The 20,268-nt window shown below is 37.9% G+C and overlaps 1 protein-coding gene across 1 annotated transcript in view; it reads left to right on the top strand.

The window, feature by feature from the left end:
• tg (thyroglobulin) overlaps positions 1-20,268 on the top strand; it is a 337,489-nt gene that overhangs the window by 47,083 nt on the left and 270,138 nt on the right. The window contains exons 16-19 of the mRNA XM_039737577.1: positions 180-380; positions 1,609-1,751; positions 10,511-10,667; positions 14,270-14,449. Coding sequence (XP_039593511.1) covers positions 180-380; positions 1,609-1,751; positions 10,511-10,667; positions 14,270-14,449 — 681 coding nt within the window. The remainder of the gene's footprint in view (positions 1-179; positions 381-1,608; positions 1,752-10,510; positions 10,668-14,269; positions 14,450-20,268) is intronic.

Raw genomic sequence — 20,268 nt, 5'->3', positions numbered from 1 at the left:
TCTCTGTTATCTAAGCCTGATGTTTTTATGTGTTTTATTTGGGTGATTGGGGGGATTCTGTAAAATTTAATTTTCCCCTTGGGGACAAATAAGATATGATCTGATCTGATAGTGTGAGTGAATTATGCAAATCTGTATCCAAATTTAAAAAAAAACAAAGTGTGTGGCTTTTTTTGCAGGACCATTTTGCTCGCTACCATTTAATGAATCTGGTCTCCATAATGGAATTGTACTTTGCGAAGAGAATGACCAGGAGAAGCAGGAGTGTCACCTGGCTTGTCGACAAGGATATCATAATGTACTTAGTGAAGATACGTATCAGTGCAATGTTACATCTCGCTCTTGGGTTTTGAAAATGCCACATCCTTATGCCTGCCAAAGTAAGTATGGAAGGTTTTATATTGCTGCATATTGTCTGATTTATGCAATATATTGTATGGTTTAATTGTCTGTATAAAAATATTTTCTGTACCATTATGGTATAGACCAGGGGTTCTCAAAGTCGGTCCTGGGGGCCCACTGTGGCTTCAGGTTTTTCTTCCAAGCAGTTTGTGTTTTTAATTGGACTCCTGGGCTAATTAAGTGAACTGTTATTTCCCAGATTCTGTGCTATGCTTTTGGAACAATATAGAAATTAGAAAACTAATTTTGTTAAATATATAATAAAATGTACACTGTATTTTATTTTTAATTTGCTCATTGTGCTAATCCTTGTCTTCCCTTCATGTTTTATGTGTTCTTCATCCATGTCCATCTTTCTCTTATTAGAGTATTAGAGTAATCCTGTGTTTGGAACAAGGCATGGCAATGTGCTTCACGTTTTTTCTTTTTTATGTGTTTGTTTTTGGGCACAGCCATCAGCAGTGCATCTGTTTGTGGAGTGAATGTCAACCTCGTCGAGAGGTTTACTTACCTCGGCAGTGCCATTTATGTCTCTGACTCTTCCTGTGAAATCAGTAGTTGGAGTTGGAAAACATGGGGGATGAGTCATGAAGTCGCTGGAAAGGGGTGTGTAGTACTCCCGATATCTTTGCAAAAGGACAAAGGTGCAAGTCTTTAAATTCCTGGTACTTTCTTTTGCTGCATAGTTGTGAGACATGGACGCTATCCAGCGACCTAAGATGAAGACTGGACTCCTTTGGTACTGTGTCTTGTTGGAGAATCCTTGGGTACCAATGGTTTGACTTTGTGTTGAATGAGCGGTTGCTCACAGAGCCTGAAATGAAGCACATTACCTGCATTGTGAGGGAGTGTCAGTTATGGCACTATGGCCATGTGGTACGATTTCCCGAGGGTGACCTGGCTCACAGGATACTCATTGTTGAGAATCCGAGTTCCCTGGCCAGGCCAAAGGGATACCCACGTAACACCTGGCTGTGGCAGATAGTTATTTCTGGAGGCTGGGACTGGACCACATGTCTGCTTGGAGCATTGCCAACTAGGATACTGAGCTGTTTTGTCACGTGGTGGTTGTCACAATGCACAGTACCAGTGCTCCCCGACCTGACCTGAGCTGATGATTGTGCCTTTCTACATTGCAAATATGAAACTAATGGAGTCAGCCTGTTGGGTGCCTCATAGTAAAACCTTGCATTGCTTCTGTTGCAGGACAGCAAATGAGGCAGACTTTTCATGTTAGTGCCAATGTGCAGTTTCAGATTTCTAAAGAGAAGACATGCAACACGGAAATTTCCGCTTTAAAGTTTTCTCTTCTTGATCACATGCATGCAAATGGCTTCTGTCACCTCCAGGTAGGCTTTTTAAGCTATTGAATTATCAGTTCCTGAGTTGATTAATCATAAATGGTAAACAATGGCCTTCATAATGTACCCACCTTGACTTAGTTGTTTTTATATGTGTAACCTGACATTCCTCCCATTCCTGTCTTTTATGGTTCCATCATTTCCACTTCACTACAGTACAGCTAAATGCAACAAAATCATTTCAGAGATTCATATCCAGTCCTTATGAAATAAAGAGCTGGTGTTGCAGGATTATAAAACAAAACAACAACTGCATAGGTTTTCTGTAAAAGATCACAAACAGATGGCATACGGGTCATGGAGTTGGCACATTCTCTCTCATTTATGTGGATTTCTCTGACTATTCTGATTTTTATCAGACATCTCCCCCAGAGACATGCATGTTAGAGTAATTGGTGACTTTAACCTTGTGATTGTGAGTTTGGGTTTGTGCAGGAAGGGACCCAAGACGATACCACCACCAGGATACATTGTGTCCTGTCTTTGCTCCCAATGCTGCCCAGATGGTCCTAAATTGGTTTAAGCACGTTTGAGAATTTGACATCATATAATGCTACACCTTAATGCAGTTTGAAAATATAAAATAATCAATAGGGCTGGCACAATTAGGTTCTCAAGGAAAGTCAGAGAAGGTCAGGTCAGTATCTCCTCCTTACTCTGCCAACAGCACTGGGGTCACTTTATGGGGTTTGGAATGCTCATTATTTTTTTTTAAGTATAGACAGGAAGTGAAGGCTTTTGTCTGACTTGGTGGGGTGAGCCATAAGTCACGGGCTTTCAGCAAATACTCCTTGCCTTTTCCAATTTTTTTTTTTTTTTGCACAATTCTTTTCTTACTATGCCATAAATAGCAATTGAGTGCAGAACCTCCACAATACTGTCCAGATTATCTTCTCTAGCCTAAGATCCCTGTACTAAACTCAGAGTCCTTATTTAAATAATATAATGTTCAAATATTGGATGTTCATAATTAAAAGTCATCTATTTAATAGTAAAATTAGTCCTCAAAATGAAACCCTAAAACTCACTAGAGATGACTTTTTAAAACTGCATAAATATTTCAGCATCCTAGTACTCTGTGTGACCACAAAGGGGCAATGTGTCTGCTTTTGTGAGTTGAGAATTAGTACTGTTTGGGTCCAATAGGATTGCAGCATTGTGGTAACTCCTTGCTGTGTTGTAAACTTGAATGCTATCATGCCTGACTCATCCTCTTAGTTCAAGGTACAATTTTGGTAATGTTTAAATCATGAAGAAAGGATGACAAAGCAGAAGTTAAACAACAACCCTTTTTGTTGTATTGCACTTCCACACTTGATCAATTCTCACCCACCATTCCTGGAAAAGCAAAAGTGCAAGATGCATGCGCTGTTTCATGGCGATGTTAAGCTCTGGCTATTTTGTCTGCAAGTCTGGCTTCAGTCTGTTCAGTTGTTTCACTTACACTGAGCCAGCAGGTGGCACTGGTGTGCAGACCTTAGTACACAGGAACAAAAAATCTACTGGGACCCAAAGTACAGTAAAATCTTGATTATCTGTTGCACACGCCAGTGCTCACCTATTACTGTAGTGCTGTAGCTGCATACATTGTGCCATCACGCTGTGTAGTGTTATTCCTCAGAACCATGTGTCATGCCGCATTTTGAAATCATAATGTCAGTTATGTACCCTCAGTTTTAATAGTGTTTAATATATTTTCTCTTTTGTTATAATTAGTCTACTATACATTGTTATGGCTGATAAATGTATGTGTGGGGCGTTGGAATTTTCATGAAAAATTTAAATTATTAACCATTTACGAAATGGCAAAAGTGCAGTGAACAATATAAAGAGTGATGCCAACAAAATTGAAAGTTGTCAAAAATGGAAACCACTGGCACTAATGTTATTCTGTAGTAATGTTAATGTTGTTCTGCATTGTAATTTTCTTTTTAAATTCTGTTATGTTTTTTTTAAATATTGTGATGTGCAGGCAGCTTGTGATGTACTGTGCGGGAGCAGAAAGGGTGGAATGAATGCTGTAAGTGATGGGACTGGGTGAAGGGCTTCTGTTCTGGAAGGGACAGACATGAGTCACAGATTTTAGGAGAAAAAGGAGGATGTGGCTGAAGGAAGTTTTGAGTAGGGAGTCAGGAGACAGTAAGTAGGAGTGTTTGTAGTATACAGAAAGACAGAATGTGAGTGGCAGGAGACACACTGATTGGTAGGGAAAGCTTCCTTTTATTATTTTGGAGGTGTGCTCCGTAACCCAGATAACAGAGTATAAGACAGGGCACCATTTGTTATGGAACAAAGACTCCCTAATAAAACATAGAAAACTCCAGTACCTCTGAGTTGTATTTACTTATTATGCTGGTAGTTACAATATTATATGAATGAATTGATTTTGTTGATACTATATAATAACATTGTTTTGTAAAAAAAAATGACTATTTGCTAAACTAATGTACTGTATATTCTTTTTAAAATAGCTGTTCTTTTATCAGTCTTTTCTCTTATCCGTCACGTCCTTGGTCCCAAACCCTGATGGATAATCGAGGTTTTACTGTACTCTATGATAGCCACATGGTCCTAGAGAGCAACCATTCAAAATGTGGTCTTGATTGGTCAAAGGGTTGTAGGATTAAATTGGGAACAGATAAACACAAATATATATGCCGAGCTGCGTGTTCTGCTTGTCGCGCTGCGCATCGATCATTTAAAAGCCTGTACTTCAGCTGTCCTTTTATGTCTCGCGTGATGTTAAAGTGTCTCTTGCACAACGTCAAATTGTCTTCCAAGAAGATCATGTATCGTCTCCTTCCAAGCCTTCCAAGATTTTGTTTAGAGAGATATATATACTAGGGGGCTTCGCTCGCCAACCCCCATGTTTGGTTTTCCGGATACACACTTTTAAGTTGTTTTTTTTTTTTCATGCTATTTCATTAGTTTCACTTCTATTTCAGAACTTCGGTAAAAACAATATTTGGAATCTTGAGTCCAACATGCTGAATCTTTTAAATGAGGTCCATAAGACATGTTTTTAATGACTGTGTACCATAATTTAGGATAGGTTTCTCTGTTTGGAATTTCAGCACAGACAAAACGGTGTTCATCAGCAGTTAATCATTTTTTTGCAAAGTAACCTATAAATGCATGTGAGGTAAACCCTGTTTTTGAAAGTTTTTGAAATTTGATCATGTAAATGTATGCTCGGATTTGACTGAACACCGTTTCGAGTTCTTTCAATAAAATTAAGACTTTCTGATAAAACAATGTACTTACGAAAGTCAGAATGTCCTGACCCGATTTAGCAGGTGGCATTGTTTTCAAGAATCTCCTGATTTCTGGCCATTGTGGATTGCACGTCATTGTAATAAATAAATCTGGCCGACCGATAGTTCTGGATATTGCCACTGCATCATGATATAATTGTTGCAGTGCTCTTGGACTACCTTGATATGATGATGGTAATATTACTGCTTTACCTATTTTGAATTTGTCTGAACTATTGATATTTGAATTTTGAGCGTGATCAATGAGACTTTGCATATGTTCTGTTGTAAGTTTTGCCTGATTTGATTTAATAAAGAAAGGGCGATTAGCTTCAACTTTTAGATACGTATTAATAATGTAATGCATTAGACGTTGAGATAATAGGAGTGTGTTAATGTATTGCTAATTTTGCCCCGAAATATTGTGTTGTTTTTCGTTTTTTCTGAATTTGTGCGTTTCAAATTGTATGACCATCCTGTTTCTCCATCTGGGAAAAGCAAAGGAAAGAGTAAAGGATCGTAATGTGGTGAATTATTAGATAGAAATGTCGATTCATGTTTTGCTTTTGGATAAACACGAATATCTACTCTGTTTTTGATACTTCTGTCTTTCGAAACTATTATCGCTGATAATTCGTCATATGTTGGTTTAGTATATATTCGTGCGTGGTCTTTCTGATTCATATAGAAATCCAAGAAAACTTCTTTGTCCGTGTTTTGCAGATAAATTTCGTGTAAAGTGCGATACTTTTGGACGTTTGGATTTGTATTCATTATTGGCTGTATAATTTCTAATACGTCTAATCGTTTAACTCTTTCGATTCTATGTTGCATCGCTTCTCCGTGATCATAAATATACACCTGACCGAACTGTGGTTTCTTTGAAATTAAACTTGTTGCTTTAATTGTTCCTGGACCACAGGTTCTCATATTGTATGGTCCTGAATCGTGTAAATCTACATTTTGAGCATTGATTGATGCTAGCATGAAAAGATTATTGTAGACTCTGATATTTTGCCTGTAGTGTTTGTGGATTTCACTTTCCCCAAATATCAAATCTTTTGATTCTCTTGGATACACCTCCTCATTGTGTATAAACACTACTTTTCCCTGATGGCAACATGAATTAGACGATCTACAAGTCTCTGACTTAAACTTCAAAACCTTTCAATATTTACATACTTCTGACTTATCACTTATGTCCATATATTCAGTCTCTATTCGCCTTTCCGTTATTTCTCTGAGTAATAATTTCTAGTTGTTTGCGCTAATGTGATCTTTAGTTTCTTTTTTTGACACTTTATTTTTTTTCTGCTTTTATATTCTGTATATTGCTCTGCATGTGTATCACACCTACGTTTTTTTTTTTGGAGTCATTTGAATTCCAATGTGTTCATTATCTCTAACCTGCTCTGCATGTGTTTGGCCCCCTTTTTTTTTTTTATGACGTTTTACTTTGTTTTCTACTCTTTTCTTTTATTTCTGACCTCGCTTTGTCCTGCTTTTTTTCAATTACACCTGGTCTGTGGGGATTATTTTCCCTTTTTTTGAGTAATTTCTGTTTGTTTGTGCTACTGCGATCTTTACCGTCTTTTTTGATACTAATTTTCCTGCTTTCATATCTTTAACTTTCTTTGCAGTTTTTTTAAGCCTTTCAAATTCCACTGCTTTCATAATCTCTAACCTGCTCTGTATGTTACGTTTTTGAACATCTTTATGAAGTTCTACTTTGTCTTTTACTCTTTGTCTTTTTATTTCTGAGCCCGATTGGACCTGCTCTTTTTTCAGTTCCACGTGTTCTGGGCTGATTATTACTTTCCTTATTTTCTGAATTTGCACCTAGATTATTCTTTTTCTTTTTTGCATTTTTTTCTCTCCTACGCTTTTGGGTCTCTTTTCTCCATGCTGTTCTATATTCTTCACTTAGTCGTCGACGTTTCATCTATAGCGTATTGTCCTTACACGCTTTATATGAGCTGAGAGCCCTGGATATGTGGCTGCTCAAAGCCTTTACACGGCTGAGTGTTTTGCTGCCCGTGGTCTTATTTGATATTGGTTGTAAGTAGGGCATTTCTTGCAAGAATCTCATGTTCTACGTCCCCACGAGACGTTTCTATCTCTTGGCACAAAGTCTCATGTTTAAGGTCCCCGCGAGACACTCCGTGGCCAATTTCTTTCATCTCGCGGGTCTTTTAAGTGTCTTCTATGAAGATCATGTCTTGTCTCCCTTGTCTCTCCCTCCCAGTATTTTTTTTTAATAATAGAGAGATATAGATTACGTTACTGTAATACATTTGTTGGGTTCATCTGACTGGTGTCACTGAGATGCCAATAATCACCTTAATGGACTGTTCAGTTTGGGGGCTGAGAATGAAGTGAAGCTGCATCACTCCACTAGAGTATATGAAGAGCTCTGCATGAAGCTGGCTTATACTGTAGGAATGAGAGACTTTTACACAAAAATAATTCTGTTAATGTCCATTTAGAGTGTGACAGAAAGTACACATTGAAGCCAGTCATTTTTGAGAAAATATGTGATGGTAATACTATCTATTTAATGAAAGGTTAGAGTGATTGTGTGAGTGTGTTCTGACCCTAACAAAATACCTTCCTCAAAAGACGCAAGCCCTTCCATGAAGTGTTGTGGTGGAGATGCATCCAATTGAATTAAAAAAAAAAAATGATAGAATAAAGTACAGGAAAATATTGGAAGGCAGTTTGTTTCCTTCTGCTAACAATTTGACACTTAGAATCATTGCTGTGCTGAAAGGTTAATTTTCATCTAAGTACAAAGTCAATGAAACACTGGAGTCGCCTAGGAGGAAGGTTATTATAGTTTTGCCTTTTTATATTAGTTTTTATTTCTATATTTTTTCTGACCTTACTTGGAAATTCAGTTTAGTTTTAGTTTTCCTTCGTGTATTTTTAGTTTTAGTGTAGTTTTTATTTTACAAAGACATTTCTGTTTTATTTTTGTATATATATATTAGTTTTAGTTTTATTAATTATAGTATGACTAAAGAGCTACTATGGTGTTTAGTATTTGTGTCACAATGAGACAGAACTGTGCACCTAACGAGTTTCGATATAATATGAGTTTAATGTTAGTGGAAGCTTACTAAACCACACGACACACTTTACTATTTGGTTCTGTTTTTGTCTGTTAAAAACAAGAATAATGAAAACCAGATACTGAATATGAACAATTTTACACAATTTTATAATTTAAAAAATATTTTTTATGTCATTTGTGCTGAACTAATCTGCGCTGACTGTTGGCACTTTTTTAATGAAATTTAGGTGAGTTTTAAGGAGTGAGGGTTTTTTAGTCTAAATGTCTACAGCACACAACAAGTGCTTATAATGAATGTCTTCAATATTTTGTTCAAAAATCTCAAATACTGGGCTTTATTTTCTACCAGCCATATTGATCTCTGATTCCATTTCAGGCACAAACAGTTTATAGACAGAATTTTGCCACCTGCAGGCTTGATAAGATCAAATATCAGAAAACAGATTCTACTGTGTTGTGACAGGTGTGACCATGAAAATCATGGGGGCTTAGAAAGAACAGGGCTCTTAGGCTTGAATCAGTGTGCAGACCCCACCTAGTTGTATTGAGGGAAACAAAGAAAAACAAGCATATAGTGTCAAGGTTAGGGGTGGTGAAACTTGGATAGCACATGTATGAGAATGGTAAACCCTGAATGAGCAGAGTAAGAGCGGGTAATAGGAGTATGGACGGGCACAAAACGACAAGGACAGCATCTGACATTAAGAACAATATATACATTATCTAAACCTGTTTATCCAGAGCAGGATCGCAGGAACCTGGAGCCTTCCCAAGCAGGTTTGGATACATGGCAGGAAAAATCCCTGGTATGCAATATCTATGATATGGCTAATGTTAAGAACAGAAAGAATATGATATTTCAACTATCTATTTTGAGAGAGAGAGAAACATTAAATAATGTGAACAAATATTTTAAAACATTCTTTGAATTCTTTACACATTAGTATGTTTAGCTTTTCATCACTTGGCAGACTCTCTTTGCCTACCTACCTGTAGTTCAGTAGAGACATTGCCAACTCAGGAATTTTACAAGGTTTGTTTCTCTTCACGTTGTTAAAGCAAAACTGACTGGTCAGCAGCAATATGCTGATCTTGTATGACGACCCAGTCAGTCTCTAGATCAGTGCAGTTTTATTTTCAAAAATCGGGAGTGATCTCCCCTCGACTTTCTCGTATATTCAGACATGGGGGTGGATATTTGAGGAGTAAACTGCAAGACAAGGATTATATTTTTATATTATGTACATTAAAGAACTATAAATAATAAATCATATCAAATTAATAATATATTGAACAATTATTTTAAAAGTAAAAGTTGATTAAATTGGACTCTGCAGCTGCATGCATTAAAAAAAAAAAATATTGACTAGATGGATTTAGCCCAAAAGTTAATAGAGAGCTACAATTTTAGTGTAATGACCACATGTCAAATTTCATCCATCTATCTAGTTGTGTTTTTGAGTTATCATGCTTACACACACACACACACACATATGCAGACATAATTCCAAAAAACTGTATTTTCGGACTTGGGGAGGTCTAAAATGTCAAGATTCATCAAAAACTTGAGGTTGAATTTTTTTCATGATTATACTTTCTCAATACTTCGTATGCGAAATGGAAGGTGAATTGCTGTCAACAAAAAGCAGGCACCTAAGAAATAAACTGAAACATTACTCACTCTGGATTTTTCTGTCCATACGCTGAAGGTTTTGTTGACCGCCTCATTCTAGTATCATGTTTTTGAATTATGTCTTGATATAACATTAAGTGCAAAGAAAGGCGACACGTAAATCGCTTTCTATTCCACACGCTTTACCGGCGTATTCAGCTTGTTCACCGCAAATGCTGTATGAACAGCCGACCTCCGTCACCAGCCATCGTTCGCTGGATGAATATGTGCGGACGGCTCGTGGTGGATGACTTTCAGTTTAAGAGGTAAAAGTTATAAGGGTTAAAAACTAACAGTAAGAATATTCATTCAAAAACGAAAACTAAAATTATTTTAGAAAATTATTATTTTAATTCAGCTAGTCTTTCCAGCTACTTTAATAGTTTCATTTAGTTTTAGTTTTTCATTTCAGTTTTGTTAATTATTTTATTTCACTTTACGAAAATGTTTTTTCAATAATAGTTTCAGTTTTGATTTTAGTTTTCGTTAACTATAATAACCTTGCCCAGGAGTATACATTTGAATGTCCTTGAGTCAAAGTTCTAACTAATCAAGACTCTGAGTAATGTTGGCAACATAACTAGCATGGGAAATAACTCCATGTCCATCTCTGAGAATAGTATTGTTTCATAGGAATACACAAACAGCACTTTAGATCAACCATTTACTGCATGTAAGTGACCACCTAAGCTTGAAGTGAAGTTAAAATATTCAGAGTCCTTTTATCTGATGTTTTCCTTCATTTTAGATCAACAGCTTTGGCCGACACCAAACTATCTCAATTTGTGATAACTCAACAGTGACTATAAAGTGCAGTGGAGCAGATCAATTAACAATGATGATAACCTGGAGGGCTCAACGCAGGAATATTCCCATCAACTTTTTGCCTGACTTAAATGATATTGGTAAGAAAAGTGTATCTAAAATAATTAAATAAATAACAAAGATCGAAAGGCATTGTTTTATAATTTTAATCTTTTTTCACATTTTTAGTGATTTTCAGTATTTGTGTTAGTGTAATCATTACAAAATTGGTATACAAAAGTATAGTATTGCAGATTTTGGTTTTAGTTTCATAAGCAAAAGACAAACGGAAGCCCTGTCTCCTTCACTTCCAGGTACAATTGATAATCTCTTGGTTTAAATGCTTAACTATTTCTCAAATGTACATATCTATTCTAAAAATAATGTAGGGTGATACAGAACTTAGTTTTTCTGACTCACAGATTGATGTCCTGGGTTCATATCCCAAGGACTATCATTGTCACTATGCAATCTGTTCATATCGCCATCTCACATCCTCCAAGGCATGCAATTAAGAATAACTGGTGGCTTGAAATCAGCCCCTGTTTGTGGGTATGGATGTATGTCCTGGGTTGTTTCCTGCCTTGTACCCAGTGCTAAATGGCAGAAGACCACCGACCCAAAACCTAAATTGAATTAAGCAGATTTGAACATTTATGTATGTATATATTTACAGTTGTAGCCAAATGTTCTGAAGTGAGCCAAAGTGATGAGGTTTATTCCATAGACATTATTTTATTTAAAATAGGTAATTGAGGCCATAAATAAATACAGCTGAACCCACACAATCCATCTGACAGGTAAAGCACTACTGCCATGTAAGCAGCCTGACAAGGAGAAGGCACAACTGAGATAAGTGGAGGCAATTCTGGCAGGCTGTTAAAAAATGCTGATGTGCTACCTGTTTGGTGATGGTCGATATATGATCAGGGGCTACTATTTGCAATGTAGAGTTTTCCTGTGTTAGCAAAGAATTAATCTCATGTTTGGCAAATGCATGTTCTTATTTTGGAAACAAACACTTTGAGAAAAGTACAAAGTTTTGGCAACAGCATTTAACATTAGTGCTCACCTACAGACAGATGGAAGATATTGCTACTTCCCGTACCTAGAAATCATGCCTCCTGCACACTGGAAGTGGCTAGAGCAGACCACAGGAAACCCACAACTGCATGCTTTTGCCAGTAGCTTTCCTTGGAAAATTGTATTATTCTGAATATCCAGCCAATATTAAAAGAGGCTGAGTATGTACTTACTTTAGTGTTATTTTTTCTTTCTTCATCATAGAATCACCACCATATCACTAGGGAAGTATATCATATGTTAGGTATACCGCTGTTTTCAATGCATGGAAGAGTGGCCAACCACCTTCACTTGCTCTATAATAGTCTTTGGATAACCCAGTGCCTGACAGATACCATCTGCCTTGGTGTTTCTTTTGGCCATCGTTTTGCCCATGTTTGTACGGTTGACCTGCCCGGTTTGTGTTGCTGTTTGTTGGAGACCAAGGAGCACTCTAAATACGTCATATACAAAGTTGTGGGGGAGTATTGATCAGGATTGGGTTATTAAAAAAAATAAATCTCAAACTGTCTGTCAGAGATTTGAGACTGGGATGAAGGATAACCCTAACCCTAAAAAACAGCCCAAAAAAATTGATGTCAATGGCCATACCTTCTGGGCACTCATAGGACCATAAACAAATAGCTCACTTTGCAGAAATGTGGATCGTGCCTATGGGAATCCTGTTCTTTCCCTGAACCTAACCTTGTAGCAGGACAATGATCCTAAACATGCTGCTAAAGCTACACTGGAGTGGTTTAAAGGGAAACATTTCAATGTCTTGGAATTGCTGAGCCAAAGTCCAGACCTCAGTCCAATTGAGAATCAGTGGCATGACTTGAAGATTGCTGTTCACCCAACACTCCATCAAACCTGAAGGAGTTGGAGTGGTTTTGCCTTGAAGAATAACCAAAAATGCCAGTGGTGAGGTTTAATAACCTAATATAGACATTCCTCAAGAGACTTACAGCTGGAATTGCAGAAAAGGTGGCTCTACAAGGTATTGACTTTTGGGGGTGAATACCTGTGCACCCTCGGGATTTTTGTTTTTTTGTCCCTATTTTTGTTTGTGTCACAATAAAAAATATTTAGTATCTTCAAAGTGGTAGGTCAATTGCATAAATCAAATGAAATGGCGGTAACCCACCAAAAATAAAAAAAAATAGCCTTTTCCTTACATACTGTTGCAACCAGGAGGGGGCATGCGCTCCCTTCAAATATATTCATTAGATATTACATCTTTTGCTAGACTTTTGTAGACTTTTGGTTTAGCAAAAGCTGCAATCTCTAATGAATATATTTGGAGGGAGCACATGCCCCCTTCTGTAAGGAAAAGGCTAGTTTAGAAAGTCTGGTTCTCTTCCATTCAAGCACAGAAAACAGACTCATTTTAATTGCAAATTGTTATTAGAATGTTACTAAAAACTCATTTCTCTCTGCTGATCTCTGCCCTTTGATGGATGTCCCAGTTCTCTATTAAAACAGCTACTGTGTTATAGAAGAACCATAAAAGTGTAGTGTACAAATTGGAATTCTGTCTAAAAATGTACTGTATGTGCTGAAACTTGGATTAATGACCCCTCTGATGTTCAAAGTCTCTTTCTTCTCTTTTTGGAATAAGGTTCAGCATTTTTTGCTCCAAAAATACGACTAGCAATTTGAAATCTCAGTGATCTCACCTGGACTAATATTATTGCACACTGTGTGCTGTAGCGAATCAGTTTTGTAAAAATGATAACAAACTTCACATGCTCTGATCTATGTTTTTTTTATCATGAGAAAGTTTGTCTCCGAATAAAAAATTAGACAATGATCTGCCAGAAAATTCTGTGTGTCTGCCCTGGCTCATTCAGAGTGTGTCATTAATTAAAAAGACACATTCTTTTCAAGACAGCAAGATTCAGCCATGGCTTCAATTAATGGCTCTGTTGTGCAGAAGTTAAGTCCAAGTGCTTACGTGGCACAGCTGATGTGGGAAAAGTTTTCTTATGTCTTGTGCTGTGGTGCAGCTGTTAGCCATTGCACTACACCAATATCTTCTTGAATGCAGACCTTCAAATTTGAGACATTTCATTGCTTAAGTATTTTTCTAGTTATATTTTGTGAAACTAGAAATGTGGAATATTGATCTTGTTTTATTTATTAATTAGCAGCAGCCTGATCTCTCTTGGATTTTTGAGCTTCTAAACTGTTTTTTTTTTTTATTTAATCTAATCTTAAATGTTTACAGCATAAGACCCCTTCATTCTTCTTTGCACTTTGTTGTTGTTAGGCTTTCATCTCAGACAATTTGTGGAGCAGAGCCTGAGGCTCAAGAAAGCTCTGGCTGCCATCATACTTCAGAATGTGTCTCCTTACACCACTGTGTTCATGGTATAATCATAGTAGTTAAGTGTAGTGAGCTCTTGAATACCAATGTCTACCACTACTTATTGATAAAATTCTCATAAGAGTACAAGTAGAACATCAATTGAGAGGAGGATGTTTAGTCTATTCAGTTCAATCTGTTATCCATTTGCTAAGTTGTCCTAATGTCTTATCCACTTAAATTTTTAAAAATCTGCGAAGCTTCCTACTTCAACTGCAAATTATTCTCTATTTGTAATCGTAAAATAAAATATGTTAATTTGTTTAATTACAGAGAATGTCTTCAACAGTGGAAACCTGGCTGAGCGTTTGGTCACTTTTCTTAAAAATAATTCTCACCTACTTTTCATTGGTTCTGAGTCGATCCTGGTTAATATCACTGTCGGTAACACTTCTGCAGTCCAGCTGGGATGTTTACTAGGATACAAAATGACCTTGGGCATTAAAGGATGTGGTAAGTTACTAATAACTGTGACATAACTGACCAGTTCTTCACATCACAAGAATTCAGTGTATGCGGGGGCTTAACTTTCATAACAGATATTGGTAACACAGTGAACCTACTGCTACTTTTGCACGTTTTGTAAATCCACTTGGATTTCAAGAAGGAAATGGTTGTTTCTTCATGCTGTGCCAATAAATATACATAAATACTAGCAAAATACCCGAGCTTTGCAGCGGCGAAGTACTGCTTTTAAATTTTTATTAAGAAGAAAAGTAAACCTTTTTAAACTGAGGGAAAATATACCAACAATTATTTAAGGTTCTCCTTGTATACCATGTTGTCAGTTCAGCACTCTGGTTGTAATATGACCAAGCTGTGCAAGCTTACTCTTGAGCATGCAACATATAGTTGGCCATGTGAAAAGCAATCTTGTCTCAAATCAATGGCAACCTTTTGTAGGGTTCGTCCCTGAGACTTATTAATTGTCATCGCGAAGCAGAGCCTTACTGGAAATTGGAGGCATTTGAATTGAAATGGGAGATCAGAGGGTATAACGGGAATGTGAGGAATTAAAACTCTCTCCCCTGAGCAACTGCCAGTAAAAATAACTGCCTCAAGTAGGTTCTTTTGCAGACACGTGACCTGAAGTCTCGTGCCGTTACAAAGTTTCGGTGACTGTAAGTTTTTCAGTAACATTATTGGTGTCCCAAACCTCAAAATTAGATTACGCTCAGGGGTGCCTGAAGGATTCAGAGTGTGGAGAAACTCTAGCGACAGCGTGTCTATCAACTTGTGGATTTTTCTGTGAGTATTTGGCGGGCAGCGTCACGAAATTGTTTCCGCAAGACCGCGTTAGCTGCGGAGCTAAGCTCGGAGCGAAATGAAGTGAATGAAATGAGATGAATGGGAGGAGAGATGATGATGTGACTCCCCCACGCACCTTAACTGTCCATCCCTCCACAAACACAGTCTCTCGGCATGACAAACGCAAGCAGCAGCGTGTCTATGAACTTAATTTAAAGTTAAGCTTTACACCTTGCTTTCCTATTCGTTTGCATAAGCACAGTCCTTCACCAGCAGTTTTAACTCGGTTACAGCAATTTTAACTCTGTTACAAATTGATCAAAAGTGTCGTTTATACCCTGTGTCTTCTCATTAAATTTGTAACTTGCGAATATCGTATTCGTCGTAGACATGACAAACGCCAGCGGCAGCGTGTCTATGAACTTACTTTAAACTTAAGCTTCACACCGTACTTTCCCATTGATATGTCCTCAAAGGCTTCAGAGGGTTGCTCCTCTCTTACTGCATCAATAAACTGCTCGTCTTCCTCTTTATCTGAGACATCACACACTGCATGCACGGGTTTACCTTTCCCAGTCCTGCAAACTATAGTGAATTGGTTAAATTTACCACATTTACACTGTCTTCCTTTAGCTGGACATTGACTTTTTCCACCGTGTGCTTTGTTTCCGCAGTAGCTGCACTAATGAATATGCTTGTATGCGTCACTCGCTTCATATTCTTTTGCTGCCTTCTCAATTGTGTAATGCATTTTTTGTTCAGCGCTGTTTGGAGCTCTTGCTTGTTCTCTGCGTACTGCGTTCACAGTCAGTTCACGTGAGCCGTTCGGAGTACATGCATCGAAGCTTCTCAGCTGTGCTTGTGCTATCTCGTGCGATCTTGCAATGTCCACGGCTTTATTTAATGTTAGCTAAGACCCGGCACTTAAAAGTTTCTCTCACACTTTCACTTGAGTTTTTGCCAAACACTAGTCTATCCCTGACCATCTCATCTTCGTTTGCATAAGCACAGTCCTTCACCTGCGAATATTTAGCGGCAGCGTGTCTATTGGATTACTGCTGATGGACAGCCTAATATGGGCAGGCACACAATTACGTGGGAGGCGTGATGATGCGGGACGCAACTCCGCCTCACACGGCGACCGAGCTGCAGGCTATGGCCGTATATATGGATGTAAGTAGGTTCCAGTTATGACCGTTACGCATAGAATTTCGAAATGAAACCTGACTTTTGTAAGTAAGCTGTAAGGAATGAGCCTGCCAAATTTCAGCCTTCCACCTACACGGGAAGTTGGAGAATTATTGATGAGTCAGTGAGTGAGTGAGTCAGTCAGTCAGTGAGGGCTTTGCCTTTTAATAGTATCGATAAAGAGTGATTCACATAGCTAGTATGTGTTCAAATATTGCCAGGAATAATTACTTATGAAACTTGTGTGGGTCCCTCTTGAAAACTTAAGCATGAAAATGAATCCATGCAAATTATCAGTGTCCATGTGACAAATCCTGGGGACGTGTAACCCCTATGTCTCTCAAGGGCAATACTCCTTTTAAACACACCGAAACACTGTTCCAGTGTTTATTTACTATCCTGGAGAAGTTGGACTGCATGTGCAACCTCTGTAGGGTCCAGGTATCGCCTCATGCTACCATTAGTGACACTGGCCGTAGTCAAATGCAAAACTAGTGAAAAGACAGAAAAGATGAGGAGGGAAAAATGTCAGTGGCCTCCACCTGTTAAATAAAACAAGACTTTGGCCATGAGATTTTTTCAAGTCACACCCTCCTCTCAACCATATTTAACCACGCACATGGTCCTCTCACCTCTCATTCGTGTGAATGCTTTTGACAGACAGAATTCCTGCTTTTATAAATTTAAACATTTTCCTCACAGTTCCTGCTCTCTCAGCTCTTATAAATTTTAATGTTTTCCTCCCTTTAAGTTCCCAATTAAAGAAGATGTATTATGTCCAAATCTTATTGAAGAATTTCATCACGAAGGGTTATCAACTGAAGAAATGAGTACACAGGCAATCCTAGCACCAAGAAACGATGAAGTCAAACGAATTAACGCCAAAATTGACGATCAGTTACATGGCAAATTGGTTAAATGCATATCAATAGACTATGCTGAAACAGTTGGTGGTGAGCGTCTGGAAGTCTGTTTAAATAGTACATCCACATCCCCATACGCAAGCAGCAGCATATATATTCCTAGCTTATTCCTGGTTCTTAAACTGAATGACTCCAAATGCCAGGAGACAAGTCTGTCTCATAAGGTCAAATGCAAACAGCCATTTATGACTTCTGGTAATATATTTTGGGTCCAGCATAAAAGAAAGACTGTGGAAGTGGAGCCCAGTTAACTTTTCAGGGTACATTTTACATTGAAGCCTAAGTTGTCCTGAACGAATGATCTATCTTTCTTATGAATACGACTCAGCTCTGTTAACTGGGAAACAATGAGACTTGAGCAACATAATAAACTTTGAATTCCTGTTAAAGCTGTGTAATATAAAAGCTATTCCAATGTCTTGTATGGAAAAACATGTAAAATGTCTCTCAGTGCTTATGGATCCTCCAGTGGTTGCCACTTATACAGTGCATCTGGAAAGTATTCACAGCGCATCACTTTTTCCACATTTTGTTATGTTACAGCCTTATTCCAAAATGGATTAAATTCATTTTTTTCCTCAGAATTCTACACACAACAGCCCATAATGACAACGTGAAAAAAGTTTAATTGAGATTTTTGCAAATTTATTAAAAATAAAAAAATTGAGAAAGCACATGTACACAAGTATTCACAGCCTTTGCTCAATACTTTGTCGATGCACCTTTGGCAGCAATTACAGCCTCAAGTCTTTTTGAATATGATGCCACAAGCTTGGCACACCTATCATTGGCCAGTTTCGCCCATTCCTCTTTGCAGCACCTCTCAAGCTCCATCAGGTTGGATGGGAAGCCTTCTGGTCATGGGACAAGAAAGGACAGTATTCATATTCCTGGTTTTGTCCAGAGTAGGCCAGTCAGACTCCATGGAAATCTCAGGGTGTGACCTACTTTAGACACTTCTGGGAGCTCTGATTCATTTGTCACAAGTAGCAAACTGTGACTTTTTCCTCTTTCAATGTATACTGTTTTAAAGTACTGTATGTATATATAATATACTGTCTGTCTGTGTGTGTTTTGTGTATGAGTATGGATGCTTAGATTTACAATTCTAGTTTAGGGTTATGGAAAGAAACCGCCCAGTGTTTTTTTCATATGCAATTTTATGTTTTATATGAGGTGATATACAGCACACTTGAATTATAAGACAAAAGTCGTTTTGAAGGAAGAGACTAAATTGAACTGAAAATTGTTAATCGCAGTAAACCATTACTTATGTTTAGTTTAATTACCATTTTGTTTTCGTTTTTGTTTGGGTAGGAGAAGATAATCCTTCCATCCATCCATTATCCAACCCACTATATCCTTACTACAGGTTCAGGGGGTTCTGCTGGAGCCAATCCCAGCCAACGCAAGGCAGGAAGCAAACTCTGGGCAGGGCGCCAGCCCAATGCAGGGTGCGCACACACACATACACACACCAAGCACACACTAGGGACAATTTAGAATCGCCAATCCACCTAACATGCATGTCTTTGGACTGTGGGAGGAAACCGGAGTACCCAGAGGAAACCCATGTAGACACGGGGAGAACATGCAAACTCCACGCAGGAAAGACCCAGGAAGCGAGCCCGGGTTTCCTAACTGCGAGGCAGCAGCCCTACCCATTGCACCACCGTGCTGCCCCGAAGAAGATAATACGAAGGTAAATTAAAAAATGTAAAACTGCAATGGGTAGAATCTTATGAAGAATAGCACATTCACAACAGCTTATGAGTAGTTTGAAAATGCTCAGTGCAGCACTCTGCTGTTAGTCTAGCTGAAGCCAAGGTCAAATGATCATGGATGAACAATGTGCCACAGTGAGATTTCTTTGGGCAAAGGGAGTGATACCTGCTGAAATTCACTGAAGGATGTTGGCTCATGCAGATCAGTAAGCTATTTGGGTACCCATCTTGCTCAATCTTTACAGAACCCCAAGTCATTTTGTACTATGGCATTTGTAGATCTATAGCTGATATCCAAATGTGCAGCAACAGCAGACTATGTAATACATTGGTCTTCTCTGATGCATTTGCCATGTTGATGTTGATGGTTGACCAAATCAAGTTCATCAGATACAGTTATTCTTCCCGCTTTAAACCTTTCTACCCATTCATAAACCTTTCGTTGAGTCATGCCATTTTCACTTCCATACTGAAGTGAACATCTTTCTGTAAAGCTGGTTTTACTTCCTCTAACCAAATAAATCACTACTGTTATTGTAGTCTTTCTTGACATTACTACCTTCAATATTAATCCATCCATTCATTTGGTTAATCCACTTTTCCAAAGCAGTGTTGCATTGAAACGGAGCCTATACCAGCAAGCACTAGACACAAGGCAGGAATAATCCCTGGATAGGATGGGTGAACACAAACAAACACACACACATGAACACACTAGGGCCAATGTAACAATGCCAAAGAATAGGAAACTTCTCATTAAGGCAGAATTACTTAATGTATAGTTGTATATCATTTTATATTAAAAGTCAGACAAGATAATTTTGAACTGCTTGCTTAGAAATAAAGTGGAAGAATAGGTGAGAGATTCCTCCATAGTTATAAAAAAGAAGAAGAAAGTTTAAAAGATAATATTTTGAAAGTTGAGCCTTCTTTACTCTTGTACCTCTTCCTAAGAGAAGATATGTGGGTGAGATAGGACTAGAGAACAAGAAAACCAGGCCTGAGGACTTTGAAAGGGTTGATCAAAAGATAGCCTTCTAACAACATAAAGGTTGTCGTTCATTTACTGAAGGGGCAATGTATGAATCAGATTTAAGAATAAATTTAAATTAGGCATATTGCCTACTATATGATGCTTGTATATTCATAGTGACTAGATATAACTGCAGCATTGAAGACACAGCTGACC

This window comes from Polypterus senegalus, chromosome 15 (assembly GCF_016835505.1).
Source record: "Polypterus senegalus isolate Bchr_013 chromosome 15, ASM1683550v1, whole genome shotgun sequence".
NCBI lineage: Eukaryota > Metazoa > Chordata > Cladistia > Polypteriformes > Polypteridae > Polypterus > Polypterus senegalus.
This window is presented reverse-complemented; position numbering and strand designations above follow the sequence as displayed.